This window comes from Rhinatrema bivittatum, chromosome 6, assembly GCF_901001135.1.
Source record: "Rhinatrema bivittatum chromosome 6, aRhiBiv1.1, whole genome shotgun sequence".
Lineage (NCBI taxonomy): Eukaryota > Metazoa > Chordata > Amphibia > Gymnophiona > Rhinatrematidae > Rhinatrema > Rhinatrema bivittatum.
In genome coordinates this window covers 84,927,846-84,945,555 of record NC_042620.1, presented here as the reverse complement: position 1 = coordinate 84,945,555, position 17,710 = coordinate 84,927,846, and the positions used below count along the sequence as shown (strand labels likewise).

The following is a 17,710-nucleotide window of genomic DNA, read 5'->3' as shown; positions in this document are numbered from 1 at the left end:
CTTGCCAGTGTTGTTTTGGAAGTACTAGTATTAGCTTAAGTGCTGATGCGCCGGGAGGTGGACCCTTGGCCTAGTGCAGGATTGGTAGGCTCCCTGGTCGGACCCAGAGAGCGCCTGCCACCAGGAGGCAGAGCACAAGAGGAGACAGAGGCTAGCTGGAGCTTCACCAATAGCAACCCGGGGTTCCCTCAGGTTGAGCCCTTGGTTACCCGGGTCGCTTGGTCTTAGGTGGGCCTCACAGGATCTCCTTGAGAGAAAGTTCAGAGGTGTGCCCACCACGATCAAGGGTGTGCGGTCGATGTTCAGGCTAGATGTCCGGGGTGCCAGAGAAGGCCAGAAAAGAGTCTCTGAATGTATGGCAAGGATCAAGACCAGAGTCAAGCTGGCGTAGTCAGCCAAAGCAGGGGTCAATACCAGTGGTCAGTCTGTGGGTAGTCAGCCAAAGCAGGGGTCAGGTTCCAGGCAGCAGTCATACGTGGCCAGTGGTCTGGCAGAGGTCAGTTCCATGCAGCGTGCAGACATGGTCAGTGATCAGGCAGAGTTCAGTTCCAGGCAGTGTGCAGATGTGGTCAAGGAAACAGGCAAAGGTCAAATCCAGGCGGCGATCAACATAGTCAAGAACAGGCAGAGGTCAGTACCGAGAAGACAGTCCAAAGGTACTTCCTGGGGATACGAAGGAACAGAAGGACGCAGGAACAGGTGGACGCTGGAACAGGACTGGAACGAGACTGGAACAGGACTGGAACAGACATTGGAAACACAGAGGCAAACCTGGATCCCAGCCACCACGGAACTGGACGCCAGACAGAACGGATGTCCCAAGGAGCGGGTCGACTGGAGAAGGGTCCCAATGAACAGCTGAACAGGGAGCTGTAAAACGACACGACACCAGGTAAGGACTCAATGCCAAGGCAAGGAAGTGTAGGCAGGCACTTCCTTTTAAGCAGCGTTCAATCAGGGCGCGCCGCGGAGCTGGGATCCGCCCCTGGCCCTTTAAGGGGCTGGGCGGTCCGCGCATACGTGCCTAGGTGTGGGGCCAATGCCACAGAGGACTCTGAGCCCCGCCGTGAGGCCCGGCTGGAGGTGGAAGGCCCGGCAACCGCCGCCGCGGGACGCCGAGGCCTAGCTGTGCTCACTGCAGAAGCAGGGGAGGACCACTCAGGACCCGTGGAAGTCTTGGTGAGGTGAGCAGGCCCGGACGCGGGCCGAGCGCGGACGGGACACGCAACAAGTGCTACCATGTGTAATTAGAATATGTGCCTGAAAACTCCACAATTTTTTTAGTTTGAATTTTTACAGTGACCCTCGTTCTTTAAAATACTAACTATGTTCACAAATTGAAACAAGGTTTTCTACCGCTGGTGGTTTGTAATATTAGACACGTTTCAATGCAGATATACAGTAAGTATCACATACAATCTCAGACAATTTTCATAATTAACACTAAGATTTTTTTTTAAATGACATTATGGTAAATTGATAGATTTGGTGGATAACCATTTTTGTTAAGATGATTAAACCACTGCAAGTGATTAATAGCTTGTAACCACTGAAAATCTAGGTTTGTTATCTTAAAAATATGACATCTGTGGTTATATTTCATTGTGAGCTTGAGTGAAAAATTCTTATTTGGCATGAACTCTGCATATATGAAGGTTTTAGTGGCTTGGGAAAAAATAAATCTGGACTTTGGACTTTAGATTCAGACTTTTCTTGTGCATCATATAGACAGCACGGACTAAAAGATTTCAATGTATTGGGAATTATGTCATATATATCCTATTTTTCTGTTTCATGTTGTAAAGGAATTGTTGATGAATATCAGTTGCCTTACTATGATATGGTGCCTTCTGATCCTTCATTGGAGGACATGAGGAGAGTGGTTTGCGAGCAGAAATTACGACCTAACATCCCCAACCAGTGGCAGAGTTGTGAGGTAATATTTATAATTTTGTACAGAAGGTTAACAAAGATATTTTTGCATTTGCTTTTTATGTTTTGGGTTTTTGTTTTTGCAAGCCATGTTTTGAATTCTGATTTCAGTTATTTTCATTTTCTTAAACTAGCACTTCAAAAGTCAGCTGACTTGAAGTTGTTTTCTATGGGTATATAGCACGCTGGCATGGGGGGAGTCTGTGAGAGCTCTCTAGACTCTCCAATTTATTGCAGTCAGCACCATGGACCAATAAATTGACTACAGAAAACTAGTTTTTTGCCTACAGAATTTCTGCTCTAGTGCATGACAGGCACCATAAGAGCCTTCCCTATTCAGGCAAGACTTTTATAGCTGTGGGAGGAGGAGGGGGGGGGGGGGGGGGGGGGTTGGAGGGGAAGTTGGTTTGTACTCCATGAGCTGCTTCTTGATTGGGTTTAAGAATCAAATATATAGTGGGATACTTGTCTAGATCAGACTTAGATGGCTGTTATACATCTCTCTCTTTCTCTGTCCCTCTATATATGTATGTGTATGTGTAAATGCTGCATATGTATATGCATATAGATATAGACATGTGTATATGTAATCACACACTGTGAAGGCTCACCGCCCGTGCAGATCTGGGTGCCGCTCCGTTGCCTCCAGCTCAGGCCCCTCGCGAGTCCTGGATATCCCTGGAGTCCCTCAGTCACACAGGACTCCCTTGGTTCAGGTCTCCGCTGGCCCTGGTTTTGCGGGGCTTCTGGGTTCTCTTGGAATGGAGTGGGGTTGAAGCAGTCCCCCAACCCCCAAAGATAACACAGAGAGAGAGAGGTTCCTCAAAGCAATTTTATAAAGCAGAATAGCTGAATCTGTTACATTGGCTCCGTCCCCTCAGGAGCTGAACAAATGACCCTGCCCCCACTCTCCAGCAGTCTAACCCCTTAACACATGTGCTGGAGCAAAGGTACTGTTTGAGCCCCCCCGGCTCTCCAGTTCACCAGCAAACCCCTTAACACATGAGCAGAGGTACTGTTTGAGCCCCCCGACTCTCCAGTTCACCAGCAAACACCCCTGCCCTAACTTCCCTTAGGGTACAGGTTATCCGTTTCCCTTTTCTGGCTAGGCTGTACCCATGAGACAGCTGGAGGATTCCTCACCCCCGGAACCTACCTCCATTTCCTTCCCCCATGTTGCTTCCTGGCACTGGCTTTTTCTGGCCACTGCCGCTACCTAGGCACGCCCCCTTCCTCTAGCTCCCTAGGCTCACCTGTGTGACTCATTATTCCAAGTCTGCCACCTGCTCTCCTCCAGGCTCTCCCTACAGGTCAGGTGGTGGTTCAAGGAACCTGGGACATGTAGTTTCTCGCTCTCCCTGCTCCCCCTGCTGGCTGGCTCACAGGTGCATGCCTGGCAGTGGCCCCCCCCCCTACCCCTCCCCTTTCTCCCAAGCCTCTGCGCAGGGAGTGTACCTCTTTGGTCAGCTGCGTCACATCTTTGTGATTTTGTTCAGGCCTTCTTCTGTGTTCCCTGCGGGATGCAGGGCACGGTTATCTGACTGTTTCGGTGGGAGAGTGGGCTGGTGCCCCTCTCCCGGGCATTTTTTCTGTACGGTCTGAAATAGGCCCCTGCTGGCTGGCTCACAGGTGCATGCCTGGCAGTGGCCCCCCCCCCTACCCCTCCCCTTTCTCCCAAGCCTCTGCGCAGGGAGTGTACCTCTTTGGTCAGCTGCGTCACATCTTTGTGATTTTGTTCAGGCCTTCTTCTGTGTTCCCTGCGGGATGCAGGGCACGGTTATCTGACTGTTTCGGTGGGAGAGTGGGCTGGTGCCCCTCTCCCGGGCATTTTTTCTGTACGGTCTGAAATAGGCCCCTGCTGGCTGGCTCACAGGTGCATGCCTGGCAGTGGCCCCCCCCCCTACCCCTCCCCTTTCTCCCAAGCCTCTGCGCAGGGAGTGTACCTCTTTGGTCAGCTGCGTCACATCTTTGTGATTTTGTTCAGGCCTTCTTCTGTGTTCCCTGCGGGATGCAGGGCACGGTTATCTGACTGTTTCGGTGGGAGAGTGGGCTGGTGCCCCTCTCCCGGGCATTTTTTCTGTACGGTCTGAAATAGGCCCCTGCTGGCTGGCTCACAGGTGCATGCCTGGCAGTGGCCCCCCCCCCTACCCCTCCCCTTTCTCCCAAGCCTCTGCGCATGGTACATCTTTAGCCAGCTGTGTCACATCTTTGTGATTTTGTTCAGGCCTTTCTTCTGTGTTCCCTGCGGGATGCAGGGCACAGTTATTTGACTATTTCGGTGGGAGAGTGGGCTGGTGCCCCTCTCCCGGGCATTTTTCTGTACGGTCTGAAATAGGCCCCTGCTGGCTGGCTCTAGTATTACCAGCCGCCTTATGGTATCTTATCCATTCCTGCCCCCCGGCAGCGCTGCACTACATCACAACACACACACACACACACACACACACACATATATATATATATATATATATATATATATATATATATATATATATACAGCCACTTATTTAAATTATATTCTCCACCCAAAAAATAGAATAGTTAAAACAATTTTATACAAAGTTATAATGCTTTTATTAATTCTTTAAAAATACATTGCATGTTCTTCAATACCACCCACCACCAACATGCAAAACTCACTCACACCAATCATACTTCACTTGACAATATGCAGATTGCACCACATTCATACCTAAAATCACTACAATAAGAATTTGAACAAACTTCCTTCAACCTAAACTTTAAACAATAATTCTTTGGATAAATTTATTGTTACACCCAACCAAGGCCTAAATTTCACCTAATGAGAAGCTTCATCAGGGGTATATTACACATATAATAAACAGTGTTGCTCTACACATTGTCAGACAACCCTACAGTAATGATTGTCCTTTCATAAAAATTATATGTGTCTCCTTCTTCCACTTCATTCTGGTGCACAAATTCCGTTTTTTACTTTAAGCTTGTTCTTCATGTAACAATCCTATTTGCTTCTTGTTTATAATCCCAATGATAGCTGCTTTAAGTAGCCATGCATTGGAGAATGTTGCAAAATCACGCCATCAAATTCCAGTCAGTTGCTTCCAACAAGGATGTTTATTGATTATAACGTGGATTATCCCAGGACAAGCAGGATGCTAGTCCTCACATATGGGTGACATCACTGACGGAGCCCTATCGGAGGAAAACTTCTGTCAAAGTTTCTAGAAACCTTTGACTGGCAGCCTGAGGCTACTGAGCATGCCCAGCATGCCATGATATTCTCTGCCACAGGGGTCTCACTTCAGTCTTTGTTTTTCCGCGCTGCCATTAGCATTGCGGTGACAGGAGCCCTGTGAGATTTCTCGCAACTTTGACTAAAAAAGTCACTTTAAATTCTCATTTTTTTCCCACATGGAGTCTCACTTCACCTTTGTCACTGGACGGTGACAAAACTTTACCGATTTCTCGTTTTCTCACTGATTCAAATTTTCACAGAATGTTTTCATCAACAGCTGTCGATACAAACATAGCCTCCGGTTTCAAAAAATGCCCTTCCTGCAACCGGACCATGTCAATAACAGATCCACATCTTGAATGTGTGATCTGCTTAGGAGAAAAACATGAAGTATCTTCGTGCCAACAATGCCAGGAGATGACCCCAAAGGGTCGGAAGCTCCGACAGGAAAAAATGGCTTATCTTTTCCATCTCCAGTTGGAACTATCACCGTCTACTTCGATGAAGTCCTCTCCCGCGGGAGTCACTAAGAAACTCCTGCTTAAAAAACGACACCTTGAAGGATCCGGGGACGCTTTATCACCGACCCCGTCCACATCATCGACCAGGTCAGTCTCGGAACCAAAGCCCAAACACAAGCATCAACATCGTTGACCCGCGGCGTCCCCATCGTTTCCGCCACCGGCAGAACAGTCTGCAAAGTGGCATAAATCCACCGATGCTCCGCTAACCTCGGTGTCTACTATGCCATCGACTATGTCAATGACGCCGATGCCTGCATCGACTACTCCGGACCTAACTGTCCTCATCAAACAGAACTTGTGCTTTACAGGCACAAGTTCCGGCGACATTGACGATGCCGGCGGTCGTGCCGATGCCGGCGATTCCGCCAATGCCGGCGACCGCGCCGATGCTGGTAATCGAGCCGAAATCCTCATTAATATCGATGCCACAAACCACCTCGATGCTGATGCTGTCTTCAACGTCATCGGTGCCATTCTCATCCCTATCGGTACCTTTCTCGATGACAGAACTTCCATCGATGCCAAGCTCTTCGGTGCCACCGACAGCTTCAATTTCTACTCCTGCATTGATGTTTTCATTTCTATCTGCATCGATATCGCCTGTTCCATCAATGTCACAATTGATGTCTGTGTACACTATGGCACCCACCATGCCTCTGCTTAAGAAACCACCGGTATCGAGACCAAAGTCATCGACTCAGCTAAAACCCTCGATGACTCAACGTCTACCATCACTTCCCAAGCTTACAATGTGAGAAGAAGCGGCACCTCATGGTATCCTTACCAAGAGATACCATGACTTACTATCCTCCTTGCCATCTAACCCAGTAGAAGAGCAGGTAGAGGACCTTTCACCTGATGAACCATTACCGGGGCCCTCTGGTGTACCTCCTCCTCATAGGACTACACCTCCCCATCATCAACCAACTCATTATGATACTTGGTCTAACACTGAGTCTGATTCCTCATCAGAGGACTTTGTCTGATCCGTCCCCACCTCATGCTACAAAACAATCACCTCCAGAGGATTTTTCATTTTCAAATTTTGTTCAAGAAATGGCAGATTCCATCCCTTTCCAGCTGCAAGCTGAACAGGACAGTAGGCAACAAACTTTGGAAATGCTCCAATTTGTAGATCCCCCTAAGCACACACTGGCCATTCCTGTTCATGAAATCCTTTTACAACTGCAACAACGCCTTTGGGAGCATCCCTGCACATAAACGGGTAAAGTCAACTTATCTTGTACAATCCACTTCAGGTTATCAGAAAACACAACTCTCCCACCACTCAGTGGTGGTAGAATCGGCGCAGAAGAAATTCAGAAGAACTAGAGCCCATTCATCAACACCTCCAGGAAAAGATAACAGATTTCTGGATCAAATGGGCCGCAAGGTATTTCAAGGAGCAATGCTGAATTCTAAAATCTCAGCATACCATTTATACATGACTCAATACCAGAGGAACCTCTGGAAACAAATGGAAGAGTTTGTACTGTCACTGCCCGCACAATACCAGGAAGCTGCGCAGGCTATTATAAACAAGGGGTTAGATGCTGGAAAACATGAGGTACGAGCCGCCTATGATAGTTATGACACGGCTTCACGAGTTGCTGCATCAGTGCTCGAAGATGGGCCTGGCTCAAGGCCTCAGACCTAAGGCCAGAGGTACAGGATAAGCTAGTCGATCTTCCTTGCCTTGGAGATAATTTATTTGGCTCCAAGGTACAAGAGGCAGTTTCACAGTTGCGAGAACACACAGAAACTTTACGACAGTTATCCTCCCTTCCACATGATTCTTCCACGCATCCTAGCCGCAGGTCCCTAAGTAGAGACACCAGACGGCCTGTCTACAGACAATGCAGATATTATCCCCCTGCTTCTAGACCGAGGTCTACAAGATTCCAGCAAAGGCCACAACAAAGGCAACAGAAAGCTACTAGGCCCCAACCACCTCCTCAAACTGGGCCTGCTACTGGATTTTGAGAAACATCCAGGGAACAAAGCCTTTACTCAAACCCTTAGTCAGCACTGCCAGTAGCAGGCACTGCCCAGCTTTTACACCAATTGGACATCAATAACATCGGACCAATGGGTCCTATCAATAATAGACCAAGGGTATAAACTCAATTTCATTTCAATTCCCCACGATTTTCCTCCGAGTCATTCTCATCTCAGCGGAAATCGCAAACTTCATCTACAAATAGAATTATCCACCCTTCTGAGAGCCAGGGCTGTAGAACTTATACCCAGGTCTCAGAAAGGAAGAGGATTCTATTCCCACTATTTCCTCATTCCAAAGAAAACAGGGGGCCTACATCCCATCCTAGACCTCAGAAATCTCAACAAATTTCTAAAAAAAGAAAAGTTCAGGATGGTTTCTCTGGGCACCATGCTTCCACTTCTTCAAACAGTAGATTGGCTTTGTTCTCTGGACCTTCAAGACGCTTATGCTCACATTCCAATATTTCTCCCTCACCGCAAGTATCTGCGCTTCATGGTAGGTCATCAACATTACCAGTACAAAGTACTGCCATTCGGACTTGCTGCTGCTCCAAGAGTCTTCACAAAATGCCTAGCAGTCATAGCAGCACACTTGCACAAACAAAAGTGTCCATGTCTTTCCATATCTAGACGACTGGCTCATCAGAAGTCACTCTCAAGAAGGAGCTCTCGTCTCTCTCAATCGAACAATTTCGCTCCTTCACTCTATGGGTTTTCTCATCAATTATCAGAAATCCATCTCATTCCATCTCACCTACTTCAATTCATAGGTGCAGACTTGAACACTCTCCTATCAAGAGCCTTTCTACCCGAAGATCAAGCAGAAACAATATCCCTAATGGCAAACTCACTTCGCTCAAGGAAACAAGCAACAGCTCATCAGTTTCTAACATTATTAGGCCACATGGCCTCCACTGTTCACGTCACTCCCATGGCAAGGCTTGCCATGAGAGTAACCCAATGGACACTAAAATCACAATGGATACAAGCCATTCAACCACTACACTCTTCAATACAAATAACCCACCAGCTACGTTCATCTCTACTTTGGTGGGTGAACAGGGACAATTTGCACAAAGGCCTATCTTTTCAACAACCAGTCCCACAGATAACATTAACTACAGATGCATCCACCTTGGGTTGGGGAGCTCACATAGACAATCTCCACACCCAAGGGACTTGGACAAAGCTCGAAGCAACATTTCAAATCAATTTCCTAGAGCTTCGAGCTATACGTTATGCGCTACATGCATTCAAAGACTGCCTCTCACACAAGACTGTTCTCATCCAAACGGACAACACAGTAGCCATGTGCTACATCAACAAACACGGAGGTACGGGCTCGTATCTCCTTTGTCAAGAAGCTGCACAGATTTGGGGCTGGGCCCTGACCCACTCAATGTTCCTCCGGGCCACTTATCTGGCAGGCATACACAATGTAGTGGCAGATCGACTCAGTCGTCAATTCCAACCACACGAATGGTCCCTAGATCCCTCAGTAGCGACCAGGATATTTCAACATTGGGGATAACCAATGATAGACCTTTTGCGTCACATCTGAATCACAAAGTGGGCGAATACTGTTCTTTACAAAAACAGAAGAACCAGCCAGCCAAGGACGCTTTTGCTTGCCCCTGGAACTCAGGCCTACTATACGCGTATCTCCGATACCGCTCATAACCAAAACTCTTGTGAAGCTACAAGAGGACAAGGGGACCATGATACTCATAGCCCTGTATTGGCCTCGACAAGTATGGTTTCCAATACTCCTCGATCTCTCAGTCAGGGATCCCATTCGCCTGGACATAGCTCCCACTCTCATAACTCAGGATCAGGGTCGGCTATGCCATCCGAACCTCCAATCCCTATCCCTGACAGCATGGATGTTGAAAGCTTGATTTTACAACCACTCAACCTTTCAACCAATGTATCCCAAGTCCTTATAGCTTCACGTAAACCTTCCACACGAAAGAATTATTCTTCCAAATGGAAAAGATTTACTTTGTGGTGCAGACAAAACAATATTGATCCTTTCACCTGCCCCACAACTTCTCTATTAGACTACTTATACCACCTTTCAGACTCTGGTCTCCAGACTTCAGCTGTAAGAGTACATTTAAGTGCAATCTCTGCTTACCATGAGAAAATAGGAGATGCACCAGTTTCCACACAACCTCTTGTCAGTAGGTTTATGAGAGGTTTGACTCACCTTAAACCACCAATTCGGCCACCAGTCACAGAATGGGACCTGAATTTAGTAATTTTTTTTTTTTTTTTTTAATTTATTCTTTATTAATTTTTCAAATAATTACAAGCATTTCCATCCTTGCACAGAAAAACAGAAATAAAGTTAAACATAATTATAAATCATTTCTAATATAAAGAAATATGTCTCCATTATTAGTCCACAAGTCTATTTTAATGAGGGGGGCGGACAACAAAGAAATAAAAGGAAGCTTTACTTAAGAAATCAATCAAAGAAAATGCCAATAGCTTGCACTATTTCAATCTCTCTATTTATGCTAAGATATTGGGCTAACTAATGGAGATGATACTCTCAATAGCCGATTCTGGGAGTCTATCCACGCCTTTAGATGTTCAGGAGTCAGGAATATATAGGTATTGTTGTTAAATTTAACCACGCATCTACATGGATACCTAAGCTGGTATGTGGCTCCTAGCACCCTCACCTCTTGCCTTAGTGCTAGGAATCCCTTCCTTCTCTCCTGCGTGGCTTTAGCAAGATCTGGAAAGATCTGTACACATTGGCCCAGAAAATTAGTTCCCATGTTTAAGAAATAATTCCTCATAATGAGGCCCATATCTTTTTCATATATTAAAGAAATAAGTAAGGTGGCCCTTTCCACAATTTCCACTCCTGATGATTCTAAGTAGTCTGTCAAGTTCTCCAGATCCACAGGGTTTTGATTTCCATTACTCCTTGATCTTTTAAAAGGCAAGAAGTACACCTTGTTAAATGGTGGAATATCTTCTGATGATATATGAAGAATTTCAGTCAGATATTTATGTAATGTCACCCTTGGTAACTCACCCATTACCTTGGGGAAGTTCAATAGTCTCAAATTTAACCGCCTTATGCGATTTTCCAAGAGTTCTGTTCTTTTACTCAAGGCAGTACAATCTTGAATTGTAGCTGTTTGTACTTTCTGGATAGCCTTCAACTGGGTTTCTATTTGCTGTATCTTCTCCCCTTGTTCAGACAGTCTTAAATTATGGTCTTGGGTCACCATCTCAAGACGTGTAGCAATTTGAGTAACTTGAACCATTGTCCCATGAGTTACTAAATTTTGCTGAGCCATGAGCTCCCAGAGTACGTCCAAAGTAACTACAGGCGGTTTAACCGGGGTTGCAAACTCCTGGTGTTTCCCAGCAATTGATATAAACTCTGAAGCATTTTTATTAGAAGAAATTTCCAACCTTGGAGTTGCAATACCTTCCGGTACTGATGTTTCACTTCTCGAATCTTCACCCGCCACTGCTCCCTCCAAGGGTCCCGTTGAGGTCTGTAGTCTCACGGGGTCCAACGCAGTCTCTGGCGGGAGTGTCGAGGAAATTGCCTGTGGTGATCTTAGCATCGGTGGGCTCAGCGTTGTATCCCCAGGCGAAACGGCTGCTTCCCTGTCGTTTTCGCCAGCGGGGAATGGCTCCTCCCGATTCAGATTAAACTGGGCACACTCGGCAAGAGTCTTTTGTCCCGGAGGGAGAGAGGGTGTTGAGGGGAAAACCCTCATTCTCCCTTTCCTTTTCGGCGGCATGAGATCAAAAAAATAAGTATTTGTTCGCAAGAAACAAGAAAAGAAACCGGGAGCTCCGAGACGTGCTACCTGCAAGCGGCCATCTTAACTCCGCCTCCCCTACCTGCAAGCGGCCATCTTAACTCCGCCTCCCCCTGAATTTAGTATTAACAAGACTCATGCGTTCTCCTTTCGAACCCATAGATTCCTGTGCTCTTAAATTTCTCACATGGAAGACTATCTTCCTCATAGCCATTACATCAGCTAGAAGGGTTAGTGAGTTACAAGCTCTTGTAACATACGCACCCTACACAAAATTCCTACATGATAGGGTGGTTCTCCACACACATCCAAAATTCCTTCCCAAAGTAGTTACGGAATTCCACTTGAACCAATCCATAGTTTTACCCACATTCTTTCCAAGGCCTCATTCTCACCAAGGAGAACGGGCCTTACATACCTTGGACTGTAAACGTGCTCTATCCTTTTATTTAAACCGCACTGCAGCCCAAAGGAAATCCAATCAGCTTTTTGTTTCTTATGATGCAAACAAACCAGGGAAAGCAGTGGGTAAACATACTCTATCCAATTGGCTAGCAGATTGCATACAGTTTTGCTATGAAAAAGCAGGCCTTCCTCTCCAAGGGCGAGTAAAAGCACACTCAGTAAGAGCAATGTCAACTTCAGTAGCACACTATCGTTCCATGCCAATCATTGACATATGTAAAGCAGCAACATGGAGTTCTCTTCACACCTTTGCAGCTCATTACTGTTTAGATAAAGAAGGACGACAAGATTCAGCCTACGGACAATCTGTCTTAAAGAACTTGTTTCCAGTTTAAACCCAACTCCTTCTGCACCAACCTGCTGTGATCTTCGGCTGACTCATTTCAACAACAATACTTCACTGTTGCCTCAATACTAAATGACTCAGCCTCTAGCTTGCTAATCACCCATATGTGAGGACTAGCATCCTGCTTGTCCTGAGATAAAGTAAAATTGCTTGCCTTGTAATAGGTGTTATCCCAGGACAGCAGGATGTAGTCCTCACGAAACCCACCCGCCACCCCGCGGAGTTGGGTCTCAGATTTTTTCTTATTTTATTTTTGCTAAAGCTTATTGCTACGTACGAGACTGGAGTAAGACCCCTGTGGCAGAGAATATCATGGGATGCTGGGCATGCTCAGTAGCCTCAGGCTGCCAGTCAAAGGTTTCTAGAAACTTTGACAGAAGTTTTCCCGCGATAGGGCTCCGTCAGTGACGTCACCCATATGTGAAGACTACATCCTGCTGTCCTGGGATAACACCTATTACAAGGTAAGCAATTTTGCTTTACCTGTATAAAACATAATCAATGCCTCCTTATTATTCATTGTTAAAGTTCTTGAACAATGTTATTGTAAAACTGTAACCCCCTACTTTTATTCAGACCACATTCCAGTTTCATAATCAAGTTAAAAAACTTCAGCACTCACAAAGAACCCAATGCATGGTGTAATCATCCCCACATCTCCACATTCGTGGCAACAACTATACTCAGTATAATCTTCCCTCCTCCAAAAAACATCGGGGACTTTAACCTCACAAGCTTGAATTCAAAAAACATTATTGACCTACCACTCTGTGTCTAATACACGATTCCCTATTATGGGGTCGATTTTAAAAGGCGCACGCGTGCATCCATGTGCATGCAGTTCCTGGCTTGCATACATGGACGCTCCGACTTTATAACAAGCACGCATCAGTGCGCGCATGTTATAAAATACATTTCCTATGCGAATATGCGCCCAGGATTTTAATGTCCGCAAGCACATGTACAGGCAGGTGGCCTCCGCGCTGGGAGGGATTTTTTCAGCAACACGAAAGGGCTTCTTCCCAGTTCCTTCATAGTCCGCTCCAATTAAGGAGCGGACTGGGAGGGAACTTCCCTACCCCCTACCTAACCTTCCTCCTTTTTCCCCTCTCCACTCTGACCCCTAAATCTACTCTAGCTATCCCTTTTTTTTTGTTTTTTTAATTTACTTTGTGCCCCGAGTTGAAGTAAGTTGCGAGCGCTGGCCAGCTGTCAGTGCACTAGTCATCAGGACAGCGAAAAATTGCATGTATATTGGTAGATACGCGTGTGGCTGGGCCATTTTAAAAATATGCTCGGCCCGGCCACACGTGTATCTACCGATTTTTTTTTTTTTTTTTTTTTTTTACACGCGCAGGGTTTTGAAAATCTACCCATGTGTGCCTAAGGAGAGAACTCAAAAGGTGGCATATTACTGCCAGTTCCAGGCTGCAACCAATCAACTTAGTTCAGAAAAAAGCTTCCCACTCTTCCCTAGGGGCCAGTATATGCAAAGTTTATATATATAGCGTTGTTCCTGATGACGGAGGCTCAGGGACATATTACCACTCCTTTTAAACTGCATTTGTTGGATAATAAAAAATCTAGCTCATCCTCTATATGTTCCTTATTTAACCAATGCTCAAAAGCCTCAACCTTTTTGGTTCTAATACAGCTTTTGTGCTGTATAATCTGTGTTTTTATAGTTATTTTAATCCTATGTATAACTTACTACATGGACAGATAATGGCACAAATGACCTGTGTAGAATTACATTTGAAATGCCCTCCGAGTTGATGAAGAATTGGCAAATCAGAATGATGAAAAGATTTAATCTGCAAAACATTCCTGCAGACTATATAATTGCCACATGGTTATTGGCCCCGTGTTAATGAATCCTCCCTTCAATTGGTGTACCATTTTTCACTAGCGAATCTCTTAAATTTTTGATCCTCCTTTTTGCAAAAATAGGGCTCTCCTTAAACACATCATAAACAGATAACATGTGCCAATGACTTATAATAATGTCCTGGACCTCCCTTGAATGGGTTGAATAAGGTAACACACAGACCATTAGTAGAGGGTTAAAAAAGAAACTCCCTATTTGCGAAAAGTGCTCTCTTATAGGCTCGCTTAATAGCCCATCTAGGATAACCCCACTGACTGAACTGGGTACATATGTGAGTCGCTTGTTGTTTAAAATCTCCCACTGTAGTACATAGGAGCCTTAATCTTAGAAACTGCTCCACGGGAATCTTGTTCTTTAATTTCCTAGGATGATAGCTAGCAAAAGAGAGTAAAGTATTTCTGTCAGTTTCCTTATTAAAAATAGAAGTACATAGACATTGCACGTCTTTAAAAATAACTGTATCCAAATATGAAATGTTTGTAGAACTGCTATGAAATATGAATTGCAGATTCTTATTTCTAGTATTTAACCAACTCTCAAATTGTGTCAGCTCAGCTTCTGATGACATCCGTACAAAAAAGATGTCATTAATAGATCTTAACGATCTCAATCAATGAACCATAAAGACCTCCCAATAATTTAAACAAGACGCATATGTTAACTATGATTGACCTTCATAATAGGCATCATCGTACAGTGCTCTGACTTTACTGTGCCTTATATTTAATCATTGGTCAATAGTGACAATAGTCTCACTTTTTCTTATTTTTTTCAAATTTGCTCTTTTTTCTCAAAATTAACAAAATCCCAATGTGATTAAAAGTTCCAACTTAACTTAGAAATTTGACACAGAAACTTATCTTAGAAATTTGACTGGAAAAATGTTTACTGTACCGCCATGTGAAATGCTAGATGAACACGCCAACAACGCTGATTACGCCCTTGAAAAAGAACGAATACCGTTCGAAACATGGACCCATGTCGGGCTCTTCTGGCATCGTAAATATTCATGGAAACTAACGGCGTCTAATTTCTATGCTAAGTTGGGACTTTTAATCACGTTGGGATTTTGTTAGAGTATTTTGAGAAAAAGAGCAAATTTGAAAAAAATAAAAAAAAAGTGAGACTCTTGTCACTATTGACCAATGATTTAAATATAAGGCAGAGTAATAAAGTCAGAGCACTGTACGCTGATGCCTATTATGAAGGTCAATCATAGTTAATATAAGCATCTGGTTTAATTATTGGGAGGTCTTTATGGTTTATTGATTGAGATTGTTGATAAGTACCATAATCCTATAAACTACATGAAAAGGAAAGGCACACGTGGTAATTGATTGATCAATAGATCTTACCCATAGTTTGATGTGACCCAGAAGTTCAAGAAATAAACAAATTGTTCTTCAAATGTGGCTACAAAGACGCATGCCACTGAAGGGGCCATGGTGACCCCAATAACTATGCCCTTAATCTGATCAAAAATATCATGTTGGAATTAAAAAAGTTTTTTGTCAATGCTATGTGGGCTAATTCAGTAATAAATGTTTGTTGCCTTTCTGATAATGATGTAGTTCCTAAAGTTTCTTGGATGCTAAGACACACTGCCTGTGGTATGTTTGTATACAATGAAGCAATGTCTGCATTCCCAAGTATCCATAAGAAATGCCATACTGGATCAGACCAAGGGTCCATCAACCCCAGTATCCTGTTTCCAACAGTGGCCAATCAAAGTCACAAATATCTGGCAAGTACCCAAACATTAGATAAATCACAAGCTACTATTGCTTATTAATTACCGTAATAGCAGTTTATGGATTTAATCTCTAGGAACTATCCGTGTGTCATACGGGCCCGTATGACATAGTGAGGGCAAAGGTAGCGCCGGCGCCATTTTGAATATTGGCAATACGGCCCGCGTGCAGGAGGTCACACCCGGACCCCCGCTGGACTTTTGGCAAGTCTTGTGGGGGTCAGGAGGCCCCCCCAAGCTGGCCAAAAGTCCCTGGGGGTCCAGCGGGGGTCCGGGAGCGATCTCCTGCATGTGTGACGTTGGGAGCCAGGAACCAAAATGGCGCCGGCGCTACCTTTGCCCTGTCACATGATAAGGGCAAAGGGCCACCGGTGCCATTTCTCTTAACGCAGCCGTGTCCAGAGAGCGGGAGATCACGCTGGGACCCCGCCCACTGGACCCCAGGTAATTTAAAACATTTTGGGGGGGTTCGGGAGGGTGGGGGATTTGTTTTAAAGGGTCGGGGTGGGTTTTAGGGTTGTTTTGGCGTGCCACCAAATATTGACCACAGAAATTGCCAGCTAATCACAGCAAATCAAGTGAGAGATCTTGGAGTTCAAATTGATGAAAATTTAACGATGAAATCTCACATCAGCAAACTAATCAAATCCGGTTTCTACAAGTTGCGAATCCTGAGCAAACTGAAACCTCTACTAATCACTACAGATTTCAGAACGGTATTACAATCTCTAGTATTTTCAAGCCTTGACTACTGTAATTCTCTACTGCTGGGTCTCCCGACTAATCACTTAAAACCTCTGCACCTACTGTAAAATGCTTCGGCTAGACTATTATCTGGAACAAGGAAATACGACCACATCACCCCTACTCTGATCGCTCTGCATTGGCTCCCTGTGCAAAGAATAATAATTTACAAAATACTTACAATAATATTCAATTTCATTAATCAGAACAAGAATCTAATGGGAATAATATTTAAACCACATATTTTCCCATGAATGCTCAGATCGCAAAACAAAGGCCTTCTAGAAATCCTGAATATAAGAAACTCTCCTTTAACAGAAACAAGAGAGAGAGTGATATCAGCCGCCAGCCCAAAACTATGGAATTCCATGCCAGAGGACCTATGAACATTAACATACATTAAAAAATTAAAGAGCGAGTTGAAAATCTAGCTATTCAAAAATGCCTACTGTTTAACATAGACCTCCACAGAAATCTCCAATTCGCCATGAGCCAGCTATCCAAAATATGTGCTAAACAATTCCCCTCATAATTCTAACCCCCCCTTTAACCCTCTTATGCTACCCTATATTGTATCTGTCTTGATGAGCACCCTTTGACAAGCTCCCTTGCCTCTAAATTCTTACCTAGTTTACTACCTGTAAGTATATATACCTCCCACAGTATTTCATCATTTATTTATGAGTGTCAAACCTGTACACCGTTACGAACTAGTGAGTCTCACATGGAATGACGGTATATAAAACACGTATAAAACACTTAACTAAATAAATAAAATGCATGATTTTTTACTCACTGGTGAGAGATTGTATATGTGCACCTGGTGCAAAGAGCTCCTGGCTCTCAGAGAATGAATCCAATCTCTGGAGGCTAGGGTGGCAGACCTGGAGGAGCTGAGGCAGACAGTGAGGTAAATTGATGAGACCTTCAGAGACATAATAGCCAAGTCCAAAATCTAGTCTGGCAGCCCCGGTGCTGCCTTGGATGAGAAAGGTCTCTTGGTTGGAGAGTATGACCCTGGTATAGCAGGAAGTGATCCTGTAGCA

At 44.7% G+C, this 17,710-nt stretch overlaps 1 protein-coding gene across 1 annotated transcript in view; it reads left to right on the top strand.

Moving 5' to 3' along the window:
- ACVR1C (activin A receptor type 1C) overlaps nucleotides 1-17,710 on the top strand; it is a 225,552-nt gene that overhangs the window by 196,287 nt on the left and 11,555 nt on the right. Inside the window, exon 8 of the mRNA XM_029605529.1 lies at nucleotides 1,806-1,936. Coding sequence (XP_029461389.1) covers nucleotides 1,806-1,936 — 131 coding nt within the window. The remainder of the gene's footprint in view (nucleotides 1-1,805; nucleotides 1,937-17,710) is intronic.